A 22,839-nucleotide genomic window follows, 5' to 3' on the forward strand; every position below is an offset into this window, starting at 1 on the left:
CAGCTTCTTCTCATACTATATGGAAGGACTTGCAGGTAAGGTTTTGTGTATCCAATGCTCCAATTCTATTTCATCTGAAATCAACAATTGCTTCCATCAAACAGGAATCTATGCCTGTTTCACTCTACTATACTAAAATAAAAACACTTTGGGACCAGTATGATTCTCTGGTCGCTTTTATGGAAGCTTGTATTTGTGGTGCTGGAAAGCACATGTTGGAAAGGCTGGAGAGAGATCGTTCCATGGATTTTTTGCAGGGTCTCCACGACAGGTTCTCCAATCTTTGAAGCTAATAGTTTGTGTGAGACAGCTACTGTCGTTTTCTAAGAATGTCGCAATGTTTGAAATGAGAGTTTAGAACGATTAACCATTAATTGGATACAACACGGAATGCGTACTTGTATGCTAACTGTTGCAAGTTACTCCAAGTCCGGGAACCATAGTATGCATACCCACATGCCTACTGGTTTAATAGTTGAAGTATGGAAACCTAGTATGCATACCCGTATGCGTACCGACGTATCAGTTCAAGTCCGGGAATTCAACTGAGTTTTCCCTTTCAAAGTTTTCACCAAACCTTGTTGTATTAAAACAACTCTCATCTTTAGCCTCCATAGATTGGAATCATTCCTTCCATCAAACTTATCAATCTCATATTTTGTCGCCATTGTAGATCGCTTCTACTCGGAGCTCTGATACCAATTTGTTATAATCAATGGCTCAAGCTAGCACAATCAATCAATATATGAAAATGTAAATGAAATCAATCAAGTTAAGAACACAAATAACACAAGGATTTATAGTAGTTCGATCAAGATGATCTACATCCATTTGCGAAGACAAGGAAGTGATTCCACTATGATGATCAAACAAGTTTACAAGGGTTTCTCCCAAATCCGCTCTAAAGAACATAGCCTCCTTTGTGCCTCACACTCTTTCAAGAATAACATTAGTTTCTCTCTCTATTATAAACCCTAGACCCCTTTTATATTTGACCTAGGTTATAAAAGAGACTAAATAGACTATTGGGCTAAGACAAGAGAACATGCCCAAGCAGATTTGACTAAATTGTAAATCAGGAAGGTTATTTGTGTACTTTCCATAAAAAAAGACTAATTTGTACCTAGTTGAATGGGTCAGGACTAACTAGTATATTTAGATTGGATTTTTTGACTAAATCGTATTTTTCCAGTAATAAAAACCAACCCCGGTTCAATCCAGCAGAGACCAGTCCCCGACAGCAGAATTAGCAACTACGAGTATCACCCTTCCTTACCTACATGTCCATAAGTCAGGGCATTTTTTTTTTTAAAATTAGGGTAATTTTAAGAAAAGCAGAAATCACTACTGGAAAATTACAGCAAAACATGACCGATCAGGGGGGACACACCAAAGAAAATTTAAACACAATAGACTCTACGAAATGTCACATTTTCCCTTCTAAGATTCAATTTTAAGGATAAGTTTTCTCTATTGATACGACATAGTATATGATTCAAAATTACAGCTACTCACTGATAGTTGAAAAGATAAACATTTCATATGGTTTGATGAAGCCGTGTCAAGTTTTCGTCTACTATAGAAAAAGTTCATGTCTGCTCCTATATACCTTTGCACTTCCTAACGTTAACAAACTGTTCGAAGTGCATTGTGATGCATCTAAATCAAATACCAATCACCATGCTCGAGTAGGTTCAAAATCAAATACTATCTAATCGGATATCCATTTTCTATCCAACACAAGTCCGGTTCGAACAATACTTGCCTGTTTTACGAATCATAGCCCTCGCAACATATTCCTTGTCACTGCTCTAGCTTAAGAAATTGCATCCGCCTCTATTGGACGTGTAAATGTCATGCCACAGCTGAGCAGTCAACTGCTAACACTAGAACCAAGTCTTGCCGCAAATATACAGTCAACAACCACCAGATGCAAGTCTTCAGCTGAGTCCTAGTCTCCAGTATTCGTATTTTGTTGTAACAAAGCTGTAACAAGAAGAAACTACCATGTAATCTCGTTCTTATTGTTTAGGTTATATTTTGAATACCTCTTTCTATCTCTGTATATACTCATATAAATACGTAATGAATCAAATCACAGTCGATACACAATTTGTGAGACTTTAAACTCTATCTACATTCTAGTTTTAAGATGGTATCCTTGTAGATCCTAGGAATCCTAATTTCAAATCTTCCGCTTCATCTCTGTCTTTATATTTTATCTAGATTTTTAACCATGCCTGAACCAGATCAATCCTCCCCAAACTCTCCAGTTCACAACTCAAACCAAACCAATACCAGCAACTCCTGAATCCTTGATCCCTATGTTATACACCCTAGTGATAATCCATCTACTATTCTGTTTACTCCATTGCTTCAAGTTGATAACTATGGTTCCCGGGTTCGAGGAATTACCAAGGCATTGAATGCCAAAGAAAAATTGGGATTTGTCGACGGCTCCTTAGCACCTCCAGAAGATGATCTCACCCATCGCTAATGGAAACATTGTGACGACCTAGTGGGAAGTTGGATTCTCAATTCTATCCATCCAGACATCCGTGCAAGCTGTCTCTATACAGCTTCTTCTCATACTATATGTAAGGACTTGCAGGTAAGGTTTTGTGTATCCAATGCTCCAATTCTATTTCATCTGAAATCAACAATTGCTTCCATCAAGCAGGAATCTATGCCTGTTTCACTCTACTATACAAAAATAAAAACACTTTGGGACCAGTATGATTCTCTGGTCGCTTTTATGGAAGCTTGTATTTGCGGTGCTGGAAAGCACATGTTGGAAAGGCTGGAGAGAGATCGTTCCATGGAGTTTTTGCAGGGTCTCCACGACAGGTTCTCCAATCTTTGAAGCTAATAGTTTGTGTGAGACAGCTACTGTCGTTTTCTAAGAATGTCGCAATGTTTGAAATGAGAGTTTAGAACGATTAACCATTAATTGGATACAACACGGAATGCGTACTTGTATGCTAACTGTTGCAAGTTACTCCAAGTCCGGGAACCATAGTATGCATACCCACATGCCTACTGGTTTAATAGTTGAAGTCTGGAAACCTAGTATGCATACCCGTATGCGTACCGACGTATCAGTTCAAGTCCGGGAATTCAACTGAGTTTTCCCTTTCAAAGTTTTAACCAAACCTTGTTGTATTAAAACAACTCTCATCTTTAGCCTCCATAGATTGAAATCATTCCTTCCATCAAACTTATCAATCTCATATTTTGTCGCCATTGTAGATCGCTTCTACTCGGAGCTCTGATACCAATTTGTTATAATCAATGGCTCAAGCTAGCACAATCAATCAATATATGAAAATGTAAATGAAATCAATCAAGTTAAGAACACAAATAACACAAGGATTTATAGTAGTTCGATCAAGATGATCTACATCCATTTGCGAAGACAAGGAAGTGATTCCACTATGATGATCAAACAAGTTTACAAGGGTTTCTCCCAAATCCGCTCTAAAGAACATAGCCTCCTTTGTGCCTCACACTCTTTCAAGAATAACATTAGTTTCTCTCTCTATTATAAACCCTAGACCCCTTTTATATTTGACCTAGGTTATAAAAGAGACTAAATAGACTATTGGGCTAAGACAAGAGAACATGCCCAAGCAGATTTATTAAGACCATACTCAAGGCATACATAACAGAAACAATAAAAATGCCAGTCGAGACTCCTTCACTTGTTAAAGTAGTAACGCAACATGATGACTTGGGTGCCGTGCAACGAGGGAATCAAGTAGTTGAACCCTTGTCTAAATTACATGGTCCATATCATTATAGTACTACTACAACAACTATTAATGTTTTATCAAGGGAGAGACAACAGTAACAATTACAGATACCGGATGTATTAAGGCAGCAGAGCGTATGATCATGACCAGCAAGCTGCGCTTATCATATTTTTGCCAGAGCTACAACCATCAATCCCACTATTTCAGTGTTGAGAATACCGTTGGATGTCAGTGAAAAAGCGGGGGTCTAACAACCATACCCAATATTTCGTTTAGGCAATCTGTATGGACAAACTCCAATATAATTTCCAACAGAATCAACTAGATAGTCAGACTCAATCAATTGAAATATATCCAAGAGTTATATCTTCGTTTCTCAATGTAATCAGTAATTCAAACAGACATAATCCGTGAGCCTGATTATTATGAGAAACAACTTGAATTGTGCCAAAGACCAATGTTCAAGTGTCAAGCAATTTATATCAACAACCAAAGGTTGGATTATCTAATTGATTGAACTACGCACAACCTGTGATATTTAAATTATATAAACAAATATAATGCGGAAAACAAATAACACAGACACCAGAAATTTTGTTAACGAGGAAACCGCAAATGCAGAAAACTCCCGAGACCTACTCCAGATTGAACACCACACTGTATTAAGCCGCTACAGACACTAGCCTACTACAAGTTAACTTTGAACTGGAATGTAGTTGATCCCTAATCAATCTCACACTGATAAAGGTACAATCGCGTTCCTTACGCCTCTAGAACCACGACGGATTCTGCGCATTTGATTCCCTTAGCTGATCTCACCCACAACTAAGAGTTGCTACGAACCAAAGTCAAAAACTTGATAAATCAATCTGTCTCACACAGAAAAGTCTATTGAATAGATAAATTATTCTCCCACAGAAATACCTACGAGTTTTGTTCCGTCTTTTGATAAATCAAGGTGAACTTGTACCAATTGACACCAAACTTATATTCTCGAAGAACAACTTAGTAATATCAATCACCTCACATTAATCTTAATCGTATGGTAGCGAAACAAGATATTTTGGAATCACAAACAACTAGAAGAAGATGTTTGTGACTACTTTTTATCTTCCCTATCGGAGATTAAATCTCAAGCAAATCTTAGAGAATCTAGTACTCAATATGATAGAAGAAAGCAAGATCAGAATAAGCAACTATAGAGAAAATAGTTAGGTCTGGCTTCACAATTCCAATGAAGTATTTAAGTGGTTAACCTATAATGGTTTTAGGAAAAACCTAGATTAAAGGAGAATCAACTCTAGTCGTAACTAGTGTCACACAGGAGGTGTAGGGATTAGGTTTTCCAGTTGCTATAATTCTCCCTTATATACTCTTCAAATCAGGGTTTGCAATCAATGTTACCTTGGTAACAAAGCTTTCAATATTCATCGTTAGATGAAAACATGATTAGACTCAAGCTAATATCTTTCAACCGTTAGATCGAACTTAGCTTGTTACACAAAAAAAAAGTGACTTCATTTAGATATGGTAACCGTACCTAAACGTGTACAACTTGGTGGCTCAACAATAGTTAACCGAAGTTATCCATATGAACGCTTTCATATCAATCTTGTTCATCTTAACATAACTAGTTCAAATGACTCAAATGAAACTAGTTATAGAGTTGTTCAATTTTTTATATTCCCATAGAAGTATACAAGACACGATTGAAACAAAACAATTTTGATTCACTCGAATCAATTCATGAACATTATAACCACGATTTGCAAAAGATTGAATTCCTTATTATATAAATGTATTTGTTCATGAACAACCGATTTTAGAACTTAACCCACACAAGTATGCAAACGGGTACGCGTACTTAGAGTTCCGGACTTGGCCTGTGTTCGCCAGTATGCGAACAAATACGCATACTGTCGTTCACAACCAAACTCAGTTGAATTCCCGGATTTGAAATGATATGCCGGTACGCATACGAGTATGCATACTAGGTTTCCATACTTCAACTATTAAACCAGTACGCATGCGGGTATGCGTACTATGGTTACCGGACTTGGATTAACATGCAACAATTAACATACAAGTACGCATTCCGTGCTATATCCAATTCATGGTGAATCGTTCTAAACTCCCATTTCAAACATTGAAACATTCTTAGAAGACGACAGTAGCTGTCTCACACAAACTATTAGCTTCAAAGCAATTTTCAAGTGATCAAATGATCAATACGAAACATTCTGAGTCTACACCAAATGACTGTCTCACATAAATAATATAAGATGTTACCAGGCGATTTTCACATGATCTTTCGTCAAGAATATAAGATGAACTTGGTTAATGCGAAAGCTTACCAACTCATATTTCGAGAAATATGTAAAGGAGTTAAACTCAGCTCGAAATATCAAATGTGTATAATTGAAGTCTATATAGCTATACGATTTTTGTCTCAAATAGGAGATAGAGTAGAAATAGACTTTTGAGTGACAGATGAGTTCAAGTCTCCACATACCTTTTGTTGATGAAGTTCCACAAGCTCCCCTTAGTAGTTCTTCGTCTTCAATCGATGAACGCCGTGAAATCTGAACCTCAACTACACATTCTATCTTAATCCGAGACTTAGCTATAAGTAGACTAGAAATCAAGACTTATAGTTTTGGAAACTAAACTTGACAAATAAGCTTGAGATAACAACGCTTGAGAGTTCGATCGAGCAGTGCTCTAACAATCTCCCCCTTTGTCAATTTTAGTTACAAAATTATTAATACATATGGATTACAAAATAAACAAACTTTGTGGCTTCTCATCCAAATGCTTGATTTCCTTGGTTCTTCAATATTATTCGAAATCTTCGTCACTTCCAAGTACTCTAGTGATTCTGAACGTGTTCAACTCAGCATCATAGTTATTGAAGATCCGTAGCTATAATCAAAATGTTTCGACGAAAAAAGGTTGGGTTTTAGATTCTTACCGAATTAGAGTTATTATTGTCTGAGAAATGACGATTAATTGTCGTTGATGGAAAAAAAAACGAAGAAAAGGAGAGGAGAAGAGAGGAAGAAAAAGAGACGAGTTTCCTTATTTTGGTTGATTTAATTAGATTTAGGAGGAGAGAGAGAGGAAGATACGGGTTTTCTTTTTTTTTGGGATTAATTAGATTTAGGTTTGATAATTATTTTGGCTATCAAAGGTGTTTTTGTATTTTTGATTAATATTTAGGATAGTCCCTCGTCCATATTTAGGATAGTTGAATCCATAAAAACCCTCGTCTATAATAGGTTTCTAGGTTATATGGGGTTGGGAATTCAGATAAATTTTTTATTTCATTTCTTGAATTGACAATGGGTTTCTAGTTTTTGGATTTATTAATATGAATTAATTTTTGTAATACAAAAATTCTTTTAAAAACTACAAGTTCAGTTACATGTCCAGATAAACCCTGCTGCCAGTTGTGGACAATTTCCTAGGTTATAGTGCGAGTATCAAATAGTAATAACTAGGTGGGTAGCGGGTTTAAGACGAGGTTGCATTTGGATTATCACTCCTTGCAAAAAAAAATATCCGCCTTGTTGTATAATCTAAAATCTATTTACAACAATTTAGCAAAATAACATATCAGTTTTGCCCTCTCAGAGCATTAATCCTATTCTCGCTTTCAATTCTGGAAATAGCTTTCAAAAAGGATTACAAATTTATTAAGAAGCCTTGATATATAAATGTACAGATGCTGCAGACCCAAGCCCTTCGTTCCATAGTATCTTGGCCCATGTTTCAAAAAGCCACGATGTATGCTCAAATTCAAAAATATGAATGCTCAAATTGAGAGAGAGAGAAGTCTATATCTTACATTGTTCCAGTATATCTTCAAAAAACAGTTTCGTACATGCCGACTGTTCGGCCATCACTTCTACCCTCTCTGCTTCCTTAACTGCCTCATGCGCCACAAATGACTTGTTTTCAGCCTCCGCTATTTTTTGGCCCGTAAACAATGTGGAACTAGGAAACGTAGAGTTCTCTGATTGCGTTGTTCGTCTATCTTTTGGTTTTGGAGTATGTGCTTTTGTTCCAAACGTGGTGTTTTGATCTTGTAGTAATTTTGGACCTGCACATCACCACATAGGAAGAAAGATCAAATAGAAAAAATAACCCCAGGTTAACCTTCTATTCCTGTAATTAAATTCGGGTATTTTACTTCAATGATAATATTCCCAAGTAAAAGAAGTAGCAACTAAAATCTTTGCTGGAAAAACTGAGAAGTGGTATGTTCATATGGTTATATGTTGATATTTCACAAACTCTTTTACTGAAATTTACTAATTCTTCCAAACAAAAACTATCTTTCTCAAAAAAGTTAGAATCAGAAGTTAGTCAAACAAGTCGCTGCATGAACACACACCCCTATGAAGATGGTGCAAGTGAATCCCTACCGCATACACGAAGAATCAAATGTAACTGTAGCTACAAAAGAGAGAACCAAGATGTTATTTCCACTATTTGGCGTGGTAAGAATGGTATCTGCTAGATGCTATTTCCACTATGGATTGGACATTTCTAGCAAACAAGGTTTTGAATAACTTAGTCATGTCTCCGAGTCTCTGACTCTTGCAAACTGACCTTGTATTTTGAGGATACATATTGAGGCTTAATTTGTTTAACATAAACTCATCAGGATCTAGAATTGATGCAGAGATATGTTTTATAATTAAACTCATCAGGATCTAGCATTGATGCAGAGATCTGTCTTAAAAATTCAACTCCTTTTTTATTTTTTGGCCAGATGCTCACTTCAGGTTTCTGACTCTACATGGACGTATAAGTTTTAAAAATCCAAGATACGCACAAGGCAAATTCAAATACTCAAAAGAAACCAACCTTAGTTTCATGTAAAAGGAGCTTCACCTTTTCAAGTTTCTCAACTTTGTACTCAACAATCTTCTAAAGTTAGATGGCACATCATGCCTTTGCTGCAATATATTTCAAGCAAACATTCATTATTTCTGTTCGTAAGAAATATGAGTAAAAGTGCATGTCTTAATGTTTAAATGTGTATCCTATTCTAAATATTTGAACATGCATGATTTCTACTAATCTACTAGAAGCACACAAGAATGGCAACATATGTAAATTGAAAGCAGTAACATGAATATATATATATATATATCTGACCGCAATAAAGTCGTTGATAGAACCAATATCTGCTCTAATGGGATCTGTTATGTTAGAAAGTGCTTCAAGGATCATTTCAATAACTATACCACCATCATCAAGGATCCTTTAAGCCATTCTCAACTGTAGATATTTTATAGGATTTCTATTTTTTAAAATCTCTTAAATATATTTGGCGTTTCAATGACTTAATTCTCGTAGTTGAAGTTGAATAAGATCGACGACATGGTGTGGTTTTTCTCTCTGTTCCCTTTTCTATAAGTCCCATTAAAAGATATTCTAAATTTAGCTCTGGTTTGATACTAATCATATATAATTGAAAACACCAACAATGGAGAAGGGATTATAACATTTCTCCATGACCAATTGATTCCAAGTGTAAACAGTAAACACCACAAATCCTGGATGATCAAACCCTAACAGATCATCTAAAACTAATACATTGGCGAACCAAATGGATCACAAGGAAACTCTTAGAATAGATAAAGTCCTCGTTCTAAATAAACATCTGGGTTCTTCACCTTGGATTGGATGACAAAAACTAAAGAAAAATAGATGGGTACTTTTCTGCCTTCCGCAATTGAACTGTTTGAACTAAACCAGTTCTATACATGGAACTAAATCTAATAAGCGATATATTGGTTAAAATCTGATTAACAACCAAAAGGTGAAGATGATGGCGGTGGAACATTGGTGGGGGAGTTGCCCTGCGTATGATTCTTGTTGAATAGGTGTATTTAGTAGGGATGTATTTGTCCGAGTCTGAAAGATATACAGAATCAGTCTTAGTTAACGAGTTAACTACGATTTTCGCATTCCTCGAATCCTTTTTGCTCTCCCTTTAACAAAAATCGAAAGGAAATGTTAAAACGGAAAGTTTTAGAAAAAAAATATTTTTGAGATTTGATATTATCCCATAAATCAGGATATTCTCCCGCCTTGTTTTCCCTCCAAATCTTCCATTGTGTTGGTTATAAAAACTATGATCCATTTGTCTCAAAATCATTATTCTGATTACGGAGAGCAAGCATCAAAAAGAGGAGGAAGAAATTGTCAGGTACATTTTTATATGATTTCTTTTCTTTTCTTTTTTGAATACCCATGAGTGATGACTCCATGACTCTGTGTATGATTGGATTGTGCTGGTTTGATTTGTACCATCCTAGTGTGTGAGTTTTTTTAATATGTATAATGCTTCCTTCGTGTTTGTTAAAACGCCTCAACAAAATTGTTTATGGATATAGTAGAAATTACTTTTTATTTCCTTCTTATTTTGGTTGTAACTTATGATTGCTTGGTAGAATGCGAGATTTTGAAAGTCGTCAGCGAGCAGCTCTTTACACAATGCTTATGCTGATGCAAATTTTGACGCTACTTATTTTACAAAATATATATTTCTTTCCTTACAAGGGCTCCCTATACGAATAGAACTAGCGTGAGAAATGAGGTATTGGGAAGAATGTATACAGAGAGTGATACTTATTGCCATGAACAATTAAGAATGAATCGATCTGTTTTCCATTGCTTGTGTGCACAATTGCGAGGGTATGGATTAGTTGATGGAAGATATGTCAAAATTGAGGAACAAGTAGCCATGTTTTTACATATTGTTGGTCACGACTTGCGAGTTAGAAATTCTGTTTTCCAGTTCTGTCGGTTGGGGGAAACTGTTTGTAGATATCCATATGGTTTTATCATCCTTGCTCAGTTTGTACGGGGATGTAGTTAAGCCGGCTACCGCTGCAAACTCTCCTATTGATTGTTCCGTCGAGCGCAATTGGCATCGTTGTTTTAAGGTTGGCATTCCTATGTATTCAGTTTATGATGTAGATGAACCTGTGATTTTTTTACTAATTTATTTAACTAATTAGATTAGTTTATATATATCCATAGGATGCAGTGGGTGCGATTGATGGTACTCAAATCCAGGCAACCGTTCCATTAGAGGATCAAGCGAGATATAGGAATAGAAAACAAGTAATCAGTCAGAATGTGCTTTTGGCATGCACTTTCAACATGAAATTTACTTACGTCCTTGCTGGTTGGGAAGGGTCTGTGCATGACGGTCGTATGTTAAGAAATGCCATAACTCGTGAAGGCCGAAGGAAGGAAGCTAGCATGGATAAAGATGAAGCTTCAAAAAATATAGTTCGGGTTTCCATTTGTTAGAACTTTTTCTCCACGTATTTCATAATGTTTAGATTTCTGATGTTTTATTTGCTTTTATGGCTCACAACTTAAATCAATAAATATGAAAAAATATATTCTTTACGTGGAAATAATGAGCAATCAAACGGTAGAAATTATCTTTTTCGTGGAATAGTTGTCTGATATCAAACGGAGGTATTCATAATTCCACGAAATGAGTTTCCGGGGAATCTAATTCCATGAAAATTAGGCTTATTCCATGAAACTAATTCCCTGCTATCAAACACAACCTTATAAGCACCGAGAGCAAGAAAGGTACGTATATATATCGTAATACAGGATCTAACGATTAACTTATTTTAGTTTCTCTAAGTACTTGTATTTTGATTATTAACCTAGTCTAGGGGACGAGACTTGCTTAATTAAACTCAAAATATTTTTATTACTCTCTCCATTTATGGAAAAAATATACTTTTACTTTTTTAATTTGGCTTAGTTTCTGAAAAAAAAGATATTTTTACTTTTTTTTAATTTAGCTTATTTTTAGGCTAAAATGAAAAAGTGGAAATATCTCTTTTTCAGAAACGGAGGTAGTATGACTCTGCAAGATCAGTACGACTTTAGATCTTTTTGTCAAGTGTATAGTGGCTGCTATTTTGATACCCAACAGCTAAAAACGCTGCTTGGCAAAAGATAAAAACAAGCGTTTGTAGTCCGACGTTTTGGATAATTGTCTCTCGAATCAGTCATTCTCCCTCAAGGCTGTATAACGACACGCAGCTGATTAACGATACCTTTAGCCTTGCAATATTCCCTCAGTTTCGAGTTTTGCCAAACTGGATTCACCTCCACCTTCAAGTAACGCATTCGTTATCAAAACAGCAAGTAGGAGAAATGACAAGAAGAAGAAAAGAAAAAGTAAATGCTAGAAAAAAGATTGAACACAAAAGAAGAAGGGGTTCACTTGATTAACAACAGGAGGGGTGCCAAAACAGTTTGAAGCTTCTTGCAAGAAAAATTACTGACACCAATTGTCCAAGATTTTGACACTCCTCCATGCCTGCCCAAACAGATTTATAGTCCATAGGGGAGGAGATGCTCCTTTTTAAAAGGGATACTTCATTGGCTTAAGGCTTACCGGAAAGTGTATCTGATATAATAAATCAAGGTATTCCAGCTTCAGATTCCTATATATGAAGATATTTCATCAAACAATAAAGTCAGATCATTGTTATCTGGTGTTCAACAGCGTTATACTAGAAGATACTGATCATGCATACCTGAGAGACTTCTGTAAAGCAGGGACAACAAGATCAGGGTGAGCATCAGTGCACCACAACTTGCAAGTAGTGAAACTTTGGATCAATCCAAGTTGAATTGCCTCAGATATTGCTTCACAGAGAAACTCTTCACACTGGTAAGCACATGCTGTATCCAAGCGTCTATAAACCAATCTTGATGGCATTCAACATTGCAACTTTTATTTCTTCTGGACCAACAATCAAAATCATTAGCCCGTCTCTCTCTCTCTCTCTCTTTTATTTCTATCTCTCGCTTTAACAAAGTAAACATGAGATAAATAGTTTTCTAACAATATTTGTGGACTGATGACGTATGCATGGCAAACAATTACCTGTGAGCGAGTTTATCAGTTACACGAACCATGATTCACTTTCACTACAACCGATTCTCCTATCTTCTTCCCATGGTGAGGTTGAAAGAGCGAGTTTTGCAGGCTTCAACAATAAAGTATTCACTAAAGCCCAACAAAAAAAAAAGGTTTAGGCCTCAAAATTATCCCAGCTTCCCAAAACAACACAGTTTCAAAGAAAAAATATATCAAGGAAAAAACAACAACAACAACAAAATTATTATCAAAGAGTGATTTGTTAATCGTCTCTTCATCATGATTTATATGTTCTGAATAGATCGCTCTCTATTAAATGATGTCTACGCCTCTACCAGAGTCTATGAGGATACTGAATATTCAAAATTTCACAAGAACGTAAATGTTAGAATGCCCTACCAGAAGACTATGGTAGCATGTAAATCCATAAATTCAGGAATAAGTAAACATGAGTTCCAACCAAGATCACAAATATGATCTCCTTTAAGAAGAAAAAATTCTCAGAAATCCATTCAGTCTAAAGCTATGGTGGAGATATCTAATGAATCTCCCTTGAATAAAAGGTCAGTAATCTATGAACGAGCTCTGAAACCTGAAACCTGGTACTTACAAACTCTGGCATGCATATCTAAGAGAACATATAGAGATAGTACGAAATCTTCCTGTAACTCATTCTCGGTACGAGAGTTTGAACAATACATACGAAAAATGCCCAAGATTTGGATTATGTATTTGCAAACCCTATCTGAACAAAAACTATAACGCGTATGCATAGATGTTTTGATAGTGCATTATGTGCTTTAGCAGTCGGCCAACATGATAGAATTTGGGGACCTTATGTTTTGATAGTGCATAATGTGCATAATAATGCACCTCTAGGCTCTAGAAACTCTCAAGATCCTTGTTCTTTCTAGTTTTGGTGCCCATCCATGATGCTTTTCAGATATGTCCAGATTTGGGCATAGGATGGTTAGAATGTAATTATCAAGTAATGCAGTAGGTTCCTTGAAAAACGTGTTAAAAAACTTCATGCTATATTCACCATGGATAATAACATTTTTTTATTGCAGGTGTGCTCAATTATTTCTTGGGATCTAAACTGCAAAACAGTGCTCACTCCTAACTCTAGAGTTTGTCCCTTGAGCTTAGATAGTGAGCTTCAGGATTTCAATTGCAACGAAAACTCTTTTAGTACTTAACTGAAGCTCCCGACTCCTGAAAGTAAATCTGCAGACTTGATTGAAGAGATACCTGTTGAGACTAAGTCGAAGGAGTAGATATTGCAGAATTTGGAAGGGACAACAAAGATGAGATGCCTCCTAGAAATCCATATGGCAAGAGATCAACAGATTGAATCCCTATTGAAATTTTAGTTCTTTGTATGATGAGATGCAACGGGGAGGTCCGTGAGTTGTTTCAGGACGAGGAAAAATATCGTCAGCTAAGAAAAAATAGTTCGTCTGAGCTCCTAGTTTGTGCTTGGTGCATGCCAGGTTTTCATTGTAATCTTCTAGCGTTAGGCTTGTTCTCTTTGTACAGAAGACATTTTCCCGTGGTGATAAAGTGAGGTTTCCATTTCAATTACAATTACTATCAAGAGATTCGCGACATAACAACCAACACATAAATCCATTATTGCAGATTCCAGAATTTAATCCATGTTAGTATCTTACGGGCAAAATTGATAGTTCTGATCAGGAGGAGGTAATAAAAGTAGAAATTGACGTTTAATCCTCTTTTTGCTAGGCTTTGGACGCTCTAGTACATCCCTTTCAGGCCTAGTACTGGTTAGTCCAAATCTACCCAATTTAAAACGGGTTAGTCCCTTTATAAACGATTCCGTCCAAAATCGTTATTTTCTATGACAAAAATACCCCACCAGCTAAACGTGATATCACTTCTTAAAATTCATTTTCTATTTGTTCACTTCCTTTTCTTAGCAGCTCTCTCTTTCTCAATCGAAGAACAAATCCTAAAAACTAATTTCGATATTTTCAACTTCCAAACATAAATCTGAGAATTAATCAAACACTCGATTCAATTCGATTCCAAGCCTAAATCGTCATCATCGTTTTTTCTTGAAGATTAATTTCAAATCGAGGGAAAACGTTGATGAGATTCAATACAATCAAATTAATTTGTGGATTTCATCATTGTAATCGATCTGAAAAGTAAGTTCAATCTATTATTATCATTTAATTTATCGATCTCTAAATCGATTCCGGAAAAAGAAAGAAAAAAACAGTTTCAAAAACTTATTAATTCAATTTGTTCGAATTTTTAGATCTATGTCACTGTTCAGGAAAAGATTGCTTATGTTGGATACATAAAGTGAGTTCAAGTTCATTAGTTTGGATTCGACAAAAATCCTCTATAAAATATCTATTAGTCAGCATAAATTATTCTCACCTGCTTTCTCGATTTGCTTGACAATTTGCGATTTTTTTTTTTGCAATGTAGCTTTTAATCTCAGCCGCTGTCGGTTTATAGAAATTGGGATTGAAAATGTATTGAAATCATATTATTTTGTGGTTAAATGTGACACATAATGTAGATATAGTTTCTTGCTAAGTTGCTTTACTAATGTTGGTAGGAACTGTATATGTGAGATGGTGATACAAATCCACTGATACACATTTTTGTTTCTTATGTTCTACTATGGAATTATGTTATTGCTTGGAGCAACTATAAAAAAGGGAATTAGCGGTGCATGAGAAAGAATTAAAGACGAAAGATATGAAAATATTTTGGAGGAAGTTAATTTGTTTTCTGCTTCTATGATATTCATATTTCTCTATTTTGCTGCTCTTTAACTTTATGCTTTACTGATTTGCATGACGCAGTTTGATACTATTACAACAAACAACGTCTTCGGCGATATTCTGTCCGATGAGGCTTCAATGCTTACTGGGAGTATACGAATGCTTCCGTCAGCTTGAATTGGCGACTCGGTAAAGTCATGGATCTCGTAACAATTTTATGTGTTTTGGTTTGTGACGGAACAAAGACAGCCAAGCCCCTAACCTATTTTTCCTCTAAAGTAATGTGTCTCGTGTCTATGCTTTTTCCACAACTGTTTTATTTACTTTTTTTTTTCCTTCAGGGACCAGGACTGTATGAACCTATCCACGGTTTTGCTCCTGATATTGCTGGACAAGTAGAGTTGACTATGAAATGGATCGATCAGTTTAAATTTTTTAATGATGATAAGTCTCAACAGTTGCGGACAACTTGTATGGTTTTTGTTTCTTACCTTATGTTAGTGTAAATTGTAAATTTAGTTATTTAGACCTTAGTTCTTCTTTCCTCTTCGCAGGACAAGGAAAATCCTCTAGCTACGGTGCTGAGTGTTGAGAATTTATTTTTCTTTTTATTTGCAGCGAGTTCCCTACTCCCAAAAAAATATCCAGTCTTGACTTCATAAGTTTATTTTTTGGCAAGGTAACTACCGGCATCTGTTTACTTATGTTGATTTCTTTTTATAGGCTCTTCATCTATGGTAATAATATTTTGCTTATCATTTCATGATTGTCTGTATTCATGATCATTTAGAAGAAGATTTAGATACTGATATTAACAGCCAAATTGTCCTTTCTACGGTTCACCACGGTACATGCTAAAAACTATGTACATAACATATCGATTTTTAATGTGTACATAACTGTACACATATTCGTTTTTAATGTGTACATAGTTGTACACCTATTAGTCGTTAATGTGCACATAATTGTACACATGAGTGTATATGTTCTGGGTATACATGTGTACATAGTTGTACACATGTTAGTTTTATTATGATTAGCCTATTATGATGACAAGTAATTCGTCCCGTATCGTATCAAAAAAAATAATAAAAAAAATTAATTCTTCCCATATAAAGATGAGACTTAACACTAAACGATATAAGTAATTTAACCTGATCCTTAACGTGTATACAATTGTACACAGGTTAATTTAAGTTGATTTTTAATGTGCACATACTTGTACACATGATGATTCTTAACGTGTACACAATTGTACACATGTTGAGTTTTTAATGTGCTCGTAGTTGTACACTGTTGATTGTTAATGTGCACATAATTGTACACATGTTTATTTTTAAGATGCATATGGGTGTTATTACAAAACCGAATCATATCACCCTTGAGCTTCCATCCACGTTCTCTTGAAAATAAGAACATATTCATTTTAACTTACTTAAGAAATGATCTGAGAAAATTTAGATTTTCTTCATGATTTGACAAATATTTTTTTTAAATTTTAATTGATATTATTTTGTCAGAACGCCACTTCAGACTTGAGAATTCTCGCTTTTAAATTTATCGTATTCGATCATTAAACATTCTACATATTCATTGTCTCTGTAAGGTTGCCAGTGACGATCTCACATTACCTTGCAAGGTCTGTAACTATTCTATAATTCCACTATTCAGTTGATACTTGCACTATGGGGATTCCTTCTATGGTTTCACCATTTGAAGCCGAGCCACAGGACGAAACATTTAAAAGGTATTGATTAAGGATCTTCATTCTTCTGTTTGTTTCTTCTGTTTTTTTCTCTATTTTGCATTTTGCATTTTGGGTTTTTCGGTTCGTCTGTCATAAACGGTATATATTATATAAAAGCAATCCAGATATGAACATCATTAGCATTATCACTTTCCAATTTACCAAAACTAGAAGTCATCGACGTGTGTCGCCTATGTGTATATAGTTGTACACATGATGAATATTAATGTATACATAATTATACACATGTTTATAGATAATGTGTACATAGTTGTACACTTGTTTATTGTTAATGTGTAAAAAGTTGTTATAGTGTCATCTCTAGTATTCATTATTAACAACAAATGATGCTTACCGGGGGTTGTCATGCGTTTGGATTTGAAAAAGTTGATGATGTAATATGCTTACAGTTTTATTTAGCTTCTTTAGTGTATGTTTGTATCTTTGCTTCTATTTCAGTGCTGAACCTTTTCATCTAACAAACTAATACTCATAGTGGTATTGATTGCTTTCAGGTGAAGGGGAAAATTGGATCACGATTATTGCTTACCATTGCTGCTCACTGTTTGCCTCTCACCATTGTTGATCATCATGTCCAGATAAGTGTCCATTGAAAGAAGGCTATACATCGATAATCTTGATCAAAGAATAACCAAGTATGCATCACTCCCTCCCTCCCTCCCTCATACTAGTACTAATAGTCGTTGAATTTGTATTCATAACTATAGGTTGGTCTTGATCAAGATGTTTTCTCCTTATAGAAGGATCGAGTCAGAGAATTTTTTATGGAACACTCGTGGTCCAAATCAAAGGAGAGCCACGAGGTTTCACTTTCATTTAGTTCAGTACCGAAGAGGTATATCATCCATTACTTTCAACTACTACAGATTGTTATAGTGTGTACATTCTTTCTAGGAAGATAGGAATGCTTGAATATCAATGTATCATAGAGCGAGCAGGTTCACATAAACTATAACCAGGGCGTACAATCTGGTGCACATGTGAAAAAATGACTTGATAAGCTCATTCTTGCATAAGTAACTTGGGTATACAAATTTGTGCACATGGGAAAAAGATTGACTTGATAAGCTTATGATGCATAGATGCCTACTGATGCACTATAGAAAGGCTTATGCTGCATAGATTGACTTGATAAGCTTATGCTGCAACTGCATAGATTTTTATCTTTAATTGTAGTATCATTTTTCCGGACTTTTATAAATGTGTACATAGTTGTACACCATTGTTCTTTCTTATGGATGTATGTCATGTTTAGTTGCATGGACGTTGGATTTGCTAGGATTTCTGTAGAGGTGTATATATATTTTTGTTTATATAGCATGTACACTTTAAAGTACACCGTATATGTTTTTTATTTATGTATTTGTAATATGTAGGGTATCAACCATGTTGGAGAAGGTTGTGTATGCTATTCTGAACTATGGTGAACTTTCGGTCATACTCTGGTAGATGTGTACATATTTTCTATAATGAAATTCTCCGTGATGAATGCAGAGATTGTTTTGTTTGAATAAATGCGCTACTTTGTTATTTTTGTAGATTTGTACATACTTGTACTCTGGTATTCTGTATGCGTGGCCTGTTCTGTAGACCCAAATAGATTGTGTCTCTTTAAGTCAGTAACTGACTAACTTTTTTACTTTGATTGTTTTCTTGCTTTGTTTCTTATATAGTTGTTGGTGAAAGGTTAATCCCTTCTTTTTCAACCCGCGATTTCTTATGTTTTTATCGTTTTATCCTTATACAGGTTGACTGCTAAACCAACCTCTGCAAATCCGGCTATTATCTAACTAGAGCTTGGTGTGGTTGATATTTTTGTCAGTATGTATAGACTAGAATGGCAGTCTGGCTATCATTGATATTGGGTTTTTTGGATTTTTCCAGATGTGTACACCAATGTAAATTAAAAAACAAATAATGAAAATTATATAGTCATATGGATACTCTTTTTGTAGATCTCGGAAAAAGCTTTTTATAGATCTCGGAAAAAGCTTCCCAAATATATAAGTTTGTGAATAGAGGTGTCAAAGAGGCCAGGTCAGTCCGGGCCTGGTCTGGCCTAACCCGTATTAAGCAGGCAAAGCCTGATCTGGACCGTTTTTAAGTTTGTCAGGCCCTGGTCAGGCTCAAGTTTTCGGCCTTTTAAGCTGTTATGGCCAGGCCTGCTTTAGCCTGGGACTGTATGAGCCTGACAGGCTAGGCCTGCCATGGCCTGTATAATTAGAAACCATGATGAATTTATTCGTACAAACAAAAAGGATGGTGGAGTGGCTCGAACAGTTTGAGAGGGTATCTGCCAACAGATCTCGAACACGTTTGGTGATGGAAATTGTTTCACGTTCGAATTTATTTAAGATCAGCACTCCATCATTAATTAGGGATTTATATCTCATGGTAGCTATACACGTATAAAAGGAAAAATATATTTGAAATAATATCTTTCCAATATGAGATTATTTTGTAAATATATCTTCCCTTAAAATGTTTTTTCGTTTTTTTGTTTGATTGACTCAATAATATTTTAAAGATTCATGTTTATATTACTAACTTAATTATAGTAATTACTAACTTATTTATAGTAAACATGCATCATTAGTGTAGATATTCATCATTAAAGTTAATTAAATGTCGCTTAATTTTCATCATTAAAGTTAATTAAATGTCGCTTAATTTTGCCTATCTAGACGTCAATGACGTGTTGGAATTTATATCATCACCTTAAAAGAAAAGTTATAAGTAGAAATAAAATATTTTCGTGTTAGTGTACCTAATTAACAGTTTTCTTTTGTATATACATAATATATACTGATCTAGTACAACAAAGAAGCGAATTGGACCAACTGGCTACAATGCAATTAGGAATTATTTAGGTCTCGAGTTGGAGTTTCTTCTTGTCCAAATTTCCATTTTTGAACGCTATATGCAATATAGCAGGCTCGCCTGGCCAGGCCAAGTTCAAAGCAGGCCTGGCTCAGGCCCAGGCTAGGCTCGCTCATAGGATCTCCAGGCCTAGCCTGCTTAATTAACAGGCTTATCCAGGCCTGGCCGGCCTGTTTGGCACCTCTATTTGTGAATTTTGGATGTGCCTGTTTTTTAATTTATTTTTATATTATTTAAAATTGTTGACATCTTCATGAGTCACTTTGGACTAAACTGTAAATATTTGGACTAAATTGTAAATCAGGAAGGTTATTTGTGTACTTTTCATAAAAAAGGACTAATTTGTACCTAGTTGAATGGGTCAGGACTAACTAGTATATTTAGATTGGATTTTTTGACTAAATCGTATTTTTCCAGTAATAAAAACCAACCCCGGTTCAATCCAGCAGAGACCAGTCCCCGACAGCAGAATTAGCAACTACGAGTATCACCCTTCCTTACCTACATGTCCATAAGTCAGGGCATTTTTTTTTTTAAATTAGGGTAATTTTATGAAAAGCAGAAACCACTACTGGAAAATTACAGCAAAACATGACCGATCAGGGGGGATACACCAAAGAAAATTTAAACACAATAGACTCTACGAAATGTCACATTTTCCCTTCTAAGATTCAATTTTAAGGATAAGTTTTCTCTATTGATACGACATAGTATATGATTCAAAATTACAGCTACTCACTGATAGTTGAAAAGATAAACATTTCATATGGTTTGATGAATCCGTGTCAAGTTTTCTTCTACTATAGAAAAAGTTCATGTCTGCTCCTATATACCTTTGCACTTCCTAACTTTAACAAACTGTTCGAAGTGCATTGTGATGCATCTAAATCAAATACCAATCACCATGCTAGAGTAGGTTCAAAATCAAATACTATCTAATCGGATATCCATTTTCTATCCAGCACAGGTCCGGTTCGAACAATACTTGCCTGTTTTACGAATCATAGCCCTCGCAACATATTCCTTGTCACTGCTCTAGCTTAAGAAATTGTATCCGCCTCTATTGGACGTGTAAATGTCATGCCACAGCTGAGCAGTCAACTGCTAACACTAGAACCAAGTCTTTCCGAAAATATACAGTCAACAACCACCAGATGCAAGTCTTCAACTGAGTCCTAGTCTCCAGTATTCGTATTTTGTTGTAACAAAGCTGTAACAAGAAGAAACTACCCTGTAATCTCGTTCTTATTGTTTAGGTTAGATTTTGAATACCTCTTTCTATCTCTGTATATACTCATATAAATACGTAATGAATCAAATCACAGTCGATACATAATTTGTGAGACTTTAAACTCTATCTACATTCTAGTTTTAAGATGGTATCCTTGTAGATCCTAGGAATCCTAATTTCAAATCTTCCGCTTCATCTCTGTCTTTATATTTTATCTAGATTTTTAACCATGCCTGAACCAGATCAATCCTCCCCAAACTCTCCAGTTCACAACTCAAACCAAACGAATACCATCAACTCATGAATCCTTGATCCCTATGTTATACACCCTAGTGATAATCCATCTACTATTCTGTTTACTCCATTGCTTCAAGTTGATAACTATGGTGCCCGGGTTCGAGGAATTACCAAGTCATTGAATGCCAAAGAAAAATTGGTATTTGTCGATGGCTCCTTACCACCTCCAGAAGATGATCTCACCCATCGCTGCTGGAAACGTTGTGACGACCTAGTGGGAAGTTGGATTCTCAATTCTGTCCATCCAGACATCCGTGCAAGCTGTCTCTATACAGCTTCTTCTCATGATATATGGAAGGACTTGCAGGTAAGGTTTTGTGTATCCAATGCTCCAATTCTATTTCATCTGAAATCAACAATTGCTTCCATCAAGCAGGAATCTACGCATGTTTCACTCTACTATACAAAAATAAAAACACTTTGGGACCAGTATGATTCTCTGGTCGCTTCTATGGAAGCTTGTATTTGTGGTGCTGGAAAGCACATGTTGGAAAGGCTGGAGAGAGATCGTTCCATGGAGTTTTTGCAGGGTCTCCACGACAGGTTCTCCAATCTTCGCAGTCAAATACTGACTATGGAACCCTTCCCTATTGCTCTGCGCATCTTCAACCTGGTTCAACAGGAAGAAGAACAACAACACATAACTACTGCTTCCTTGCCAACTGTTGACGCTGCTGCTCTCAATTCTAATCGGAACTTTCCATCAACCTCTCGTGCTCCCGTAAGCCATAACAAACGTCAGCGCCCACACTACGATTACTGCAACAGACACGGCCACGTTCGAGATAAATGCTACCGTCTCCATGATTTCCCTACCACCAACAGCTCTCTGCCTCCAGCCAACAATACTCTGCCACTTGTTTTTGCTGCTACAGCCGTGCCAACTGACACATCTTCCATTCAACCAGCTATTCCATCTTTGTCCGCGGATCAATATGCACGTCTCCTAGCTCTCATCAGTCCTTAGCTAAGTCTGCACAAATGAAACCTCGTGCAAACTTTGCAGGTCTGATTTTAACCATATCTTTTGATCCATGGTTCGTCGACAGTGGTGCTACACACCACATTTTTAATTCTTTATAGTATTTCACTTCTTATACACCTGTCAAAACTTTAATCAAAATGCAATTACCGGATGGTTCATTCTCCATTGTTAAACACATTGGCGAAGTTGTCTTCTCGCAAACTCTTAAACTTTATGTGCATCA

General features: G+C 35.8%; 2 protein-coding genes, 1 long non-coding RNA gene and 1 pseudogene across 3 annotated transcripts in view; 2 read left to right on the forward strand and 2 right to left on the reverse strand.

The window, feature by feature from the left end:
• LOC113273170 (telomere repeat-binding factor 5-like) overlaps positions 1–8,993 on the reverse strand; it is a 58,139-nt gene extending 49,146 nt beyond the window's left edge. Inside the window, exons 1-4 of the mRNA XM_026522932.1 lie at positions 8,919–8,993; positions 8,652–8,716; positions 7,900–7,919; positions 7,600–7,854 (exon numbers count right to left, since the gene is read on the reverse strand). Coding sequence (XP_026378717.1) covers positions 7,600–7,854; positions 7,900–7,919; positions 8,652–8,716; positions 8,919–8,993 — 415 coding nt within the window. The remainder of the gene's footprint in view (positions 1–7,599; positions 7,855–7,899; positions 7,920–8,651; positions 8,717–8,918) is intronic.
• A 2,829-nt stretch (positions 8,994–11,822) lies between these two features.
• Positions 11,823–12,577, reverse strand: LOC113273171 (annotated as a pseudogene).
• A 2,233-nt stretch (positions 12,578–14,810) lies between these two features.
• On the forward strand, positions 14,811–15,927 carry LOC113274298. Its single transcript, XR_003322936.1, has 3 exons — positions 14,811–14,864; positions 15,537–15,644; positions 15,797–15,927. It is a non-coding gene; the product is annotated as an uncharacterized LOC113274298 (long non-coding RNA).
• A 1,213-nt stretch (positions 15,928–17,140) lies between these two features.
• LOC113273172 lies at positions 17,141–22,598 on the forward strand. Its single transcript, XM_026522933.1, has 2 exons — positions 17,141–17,202; positions 21,668–22,598. Exons 1-2 carry the CDS (start codon positions 17,141–17,143, stop codon positions 22,596–22,598), a joined length of 993 nt encoding a protein of 330 aa, XP_026378718.1.
• Positions 22,599–22,839: the final 241 nt, after the last annotated feature.

Source organism: Papaver somniferum, chromosome 4, assembly GCF_003573695.1.
Source record: "Papaver somniferum cultivar HN1 chromosome 4, ASM357369v1, whole genome shotgun sequence".
Classification (NCBI taxonomy): domain Eukaryota; kingdom Viridiplantae; phylum Streptophyta; class Magnoliopsida; order Ranunculales; family Papaveraceae; genus Papaver; species Papaver somniferum.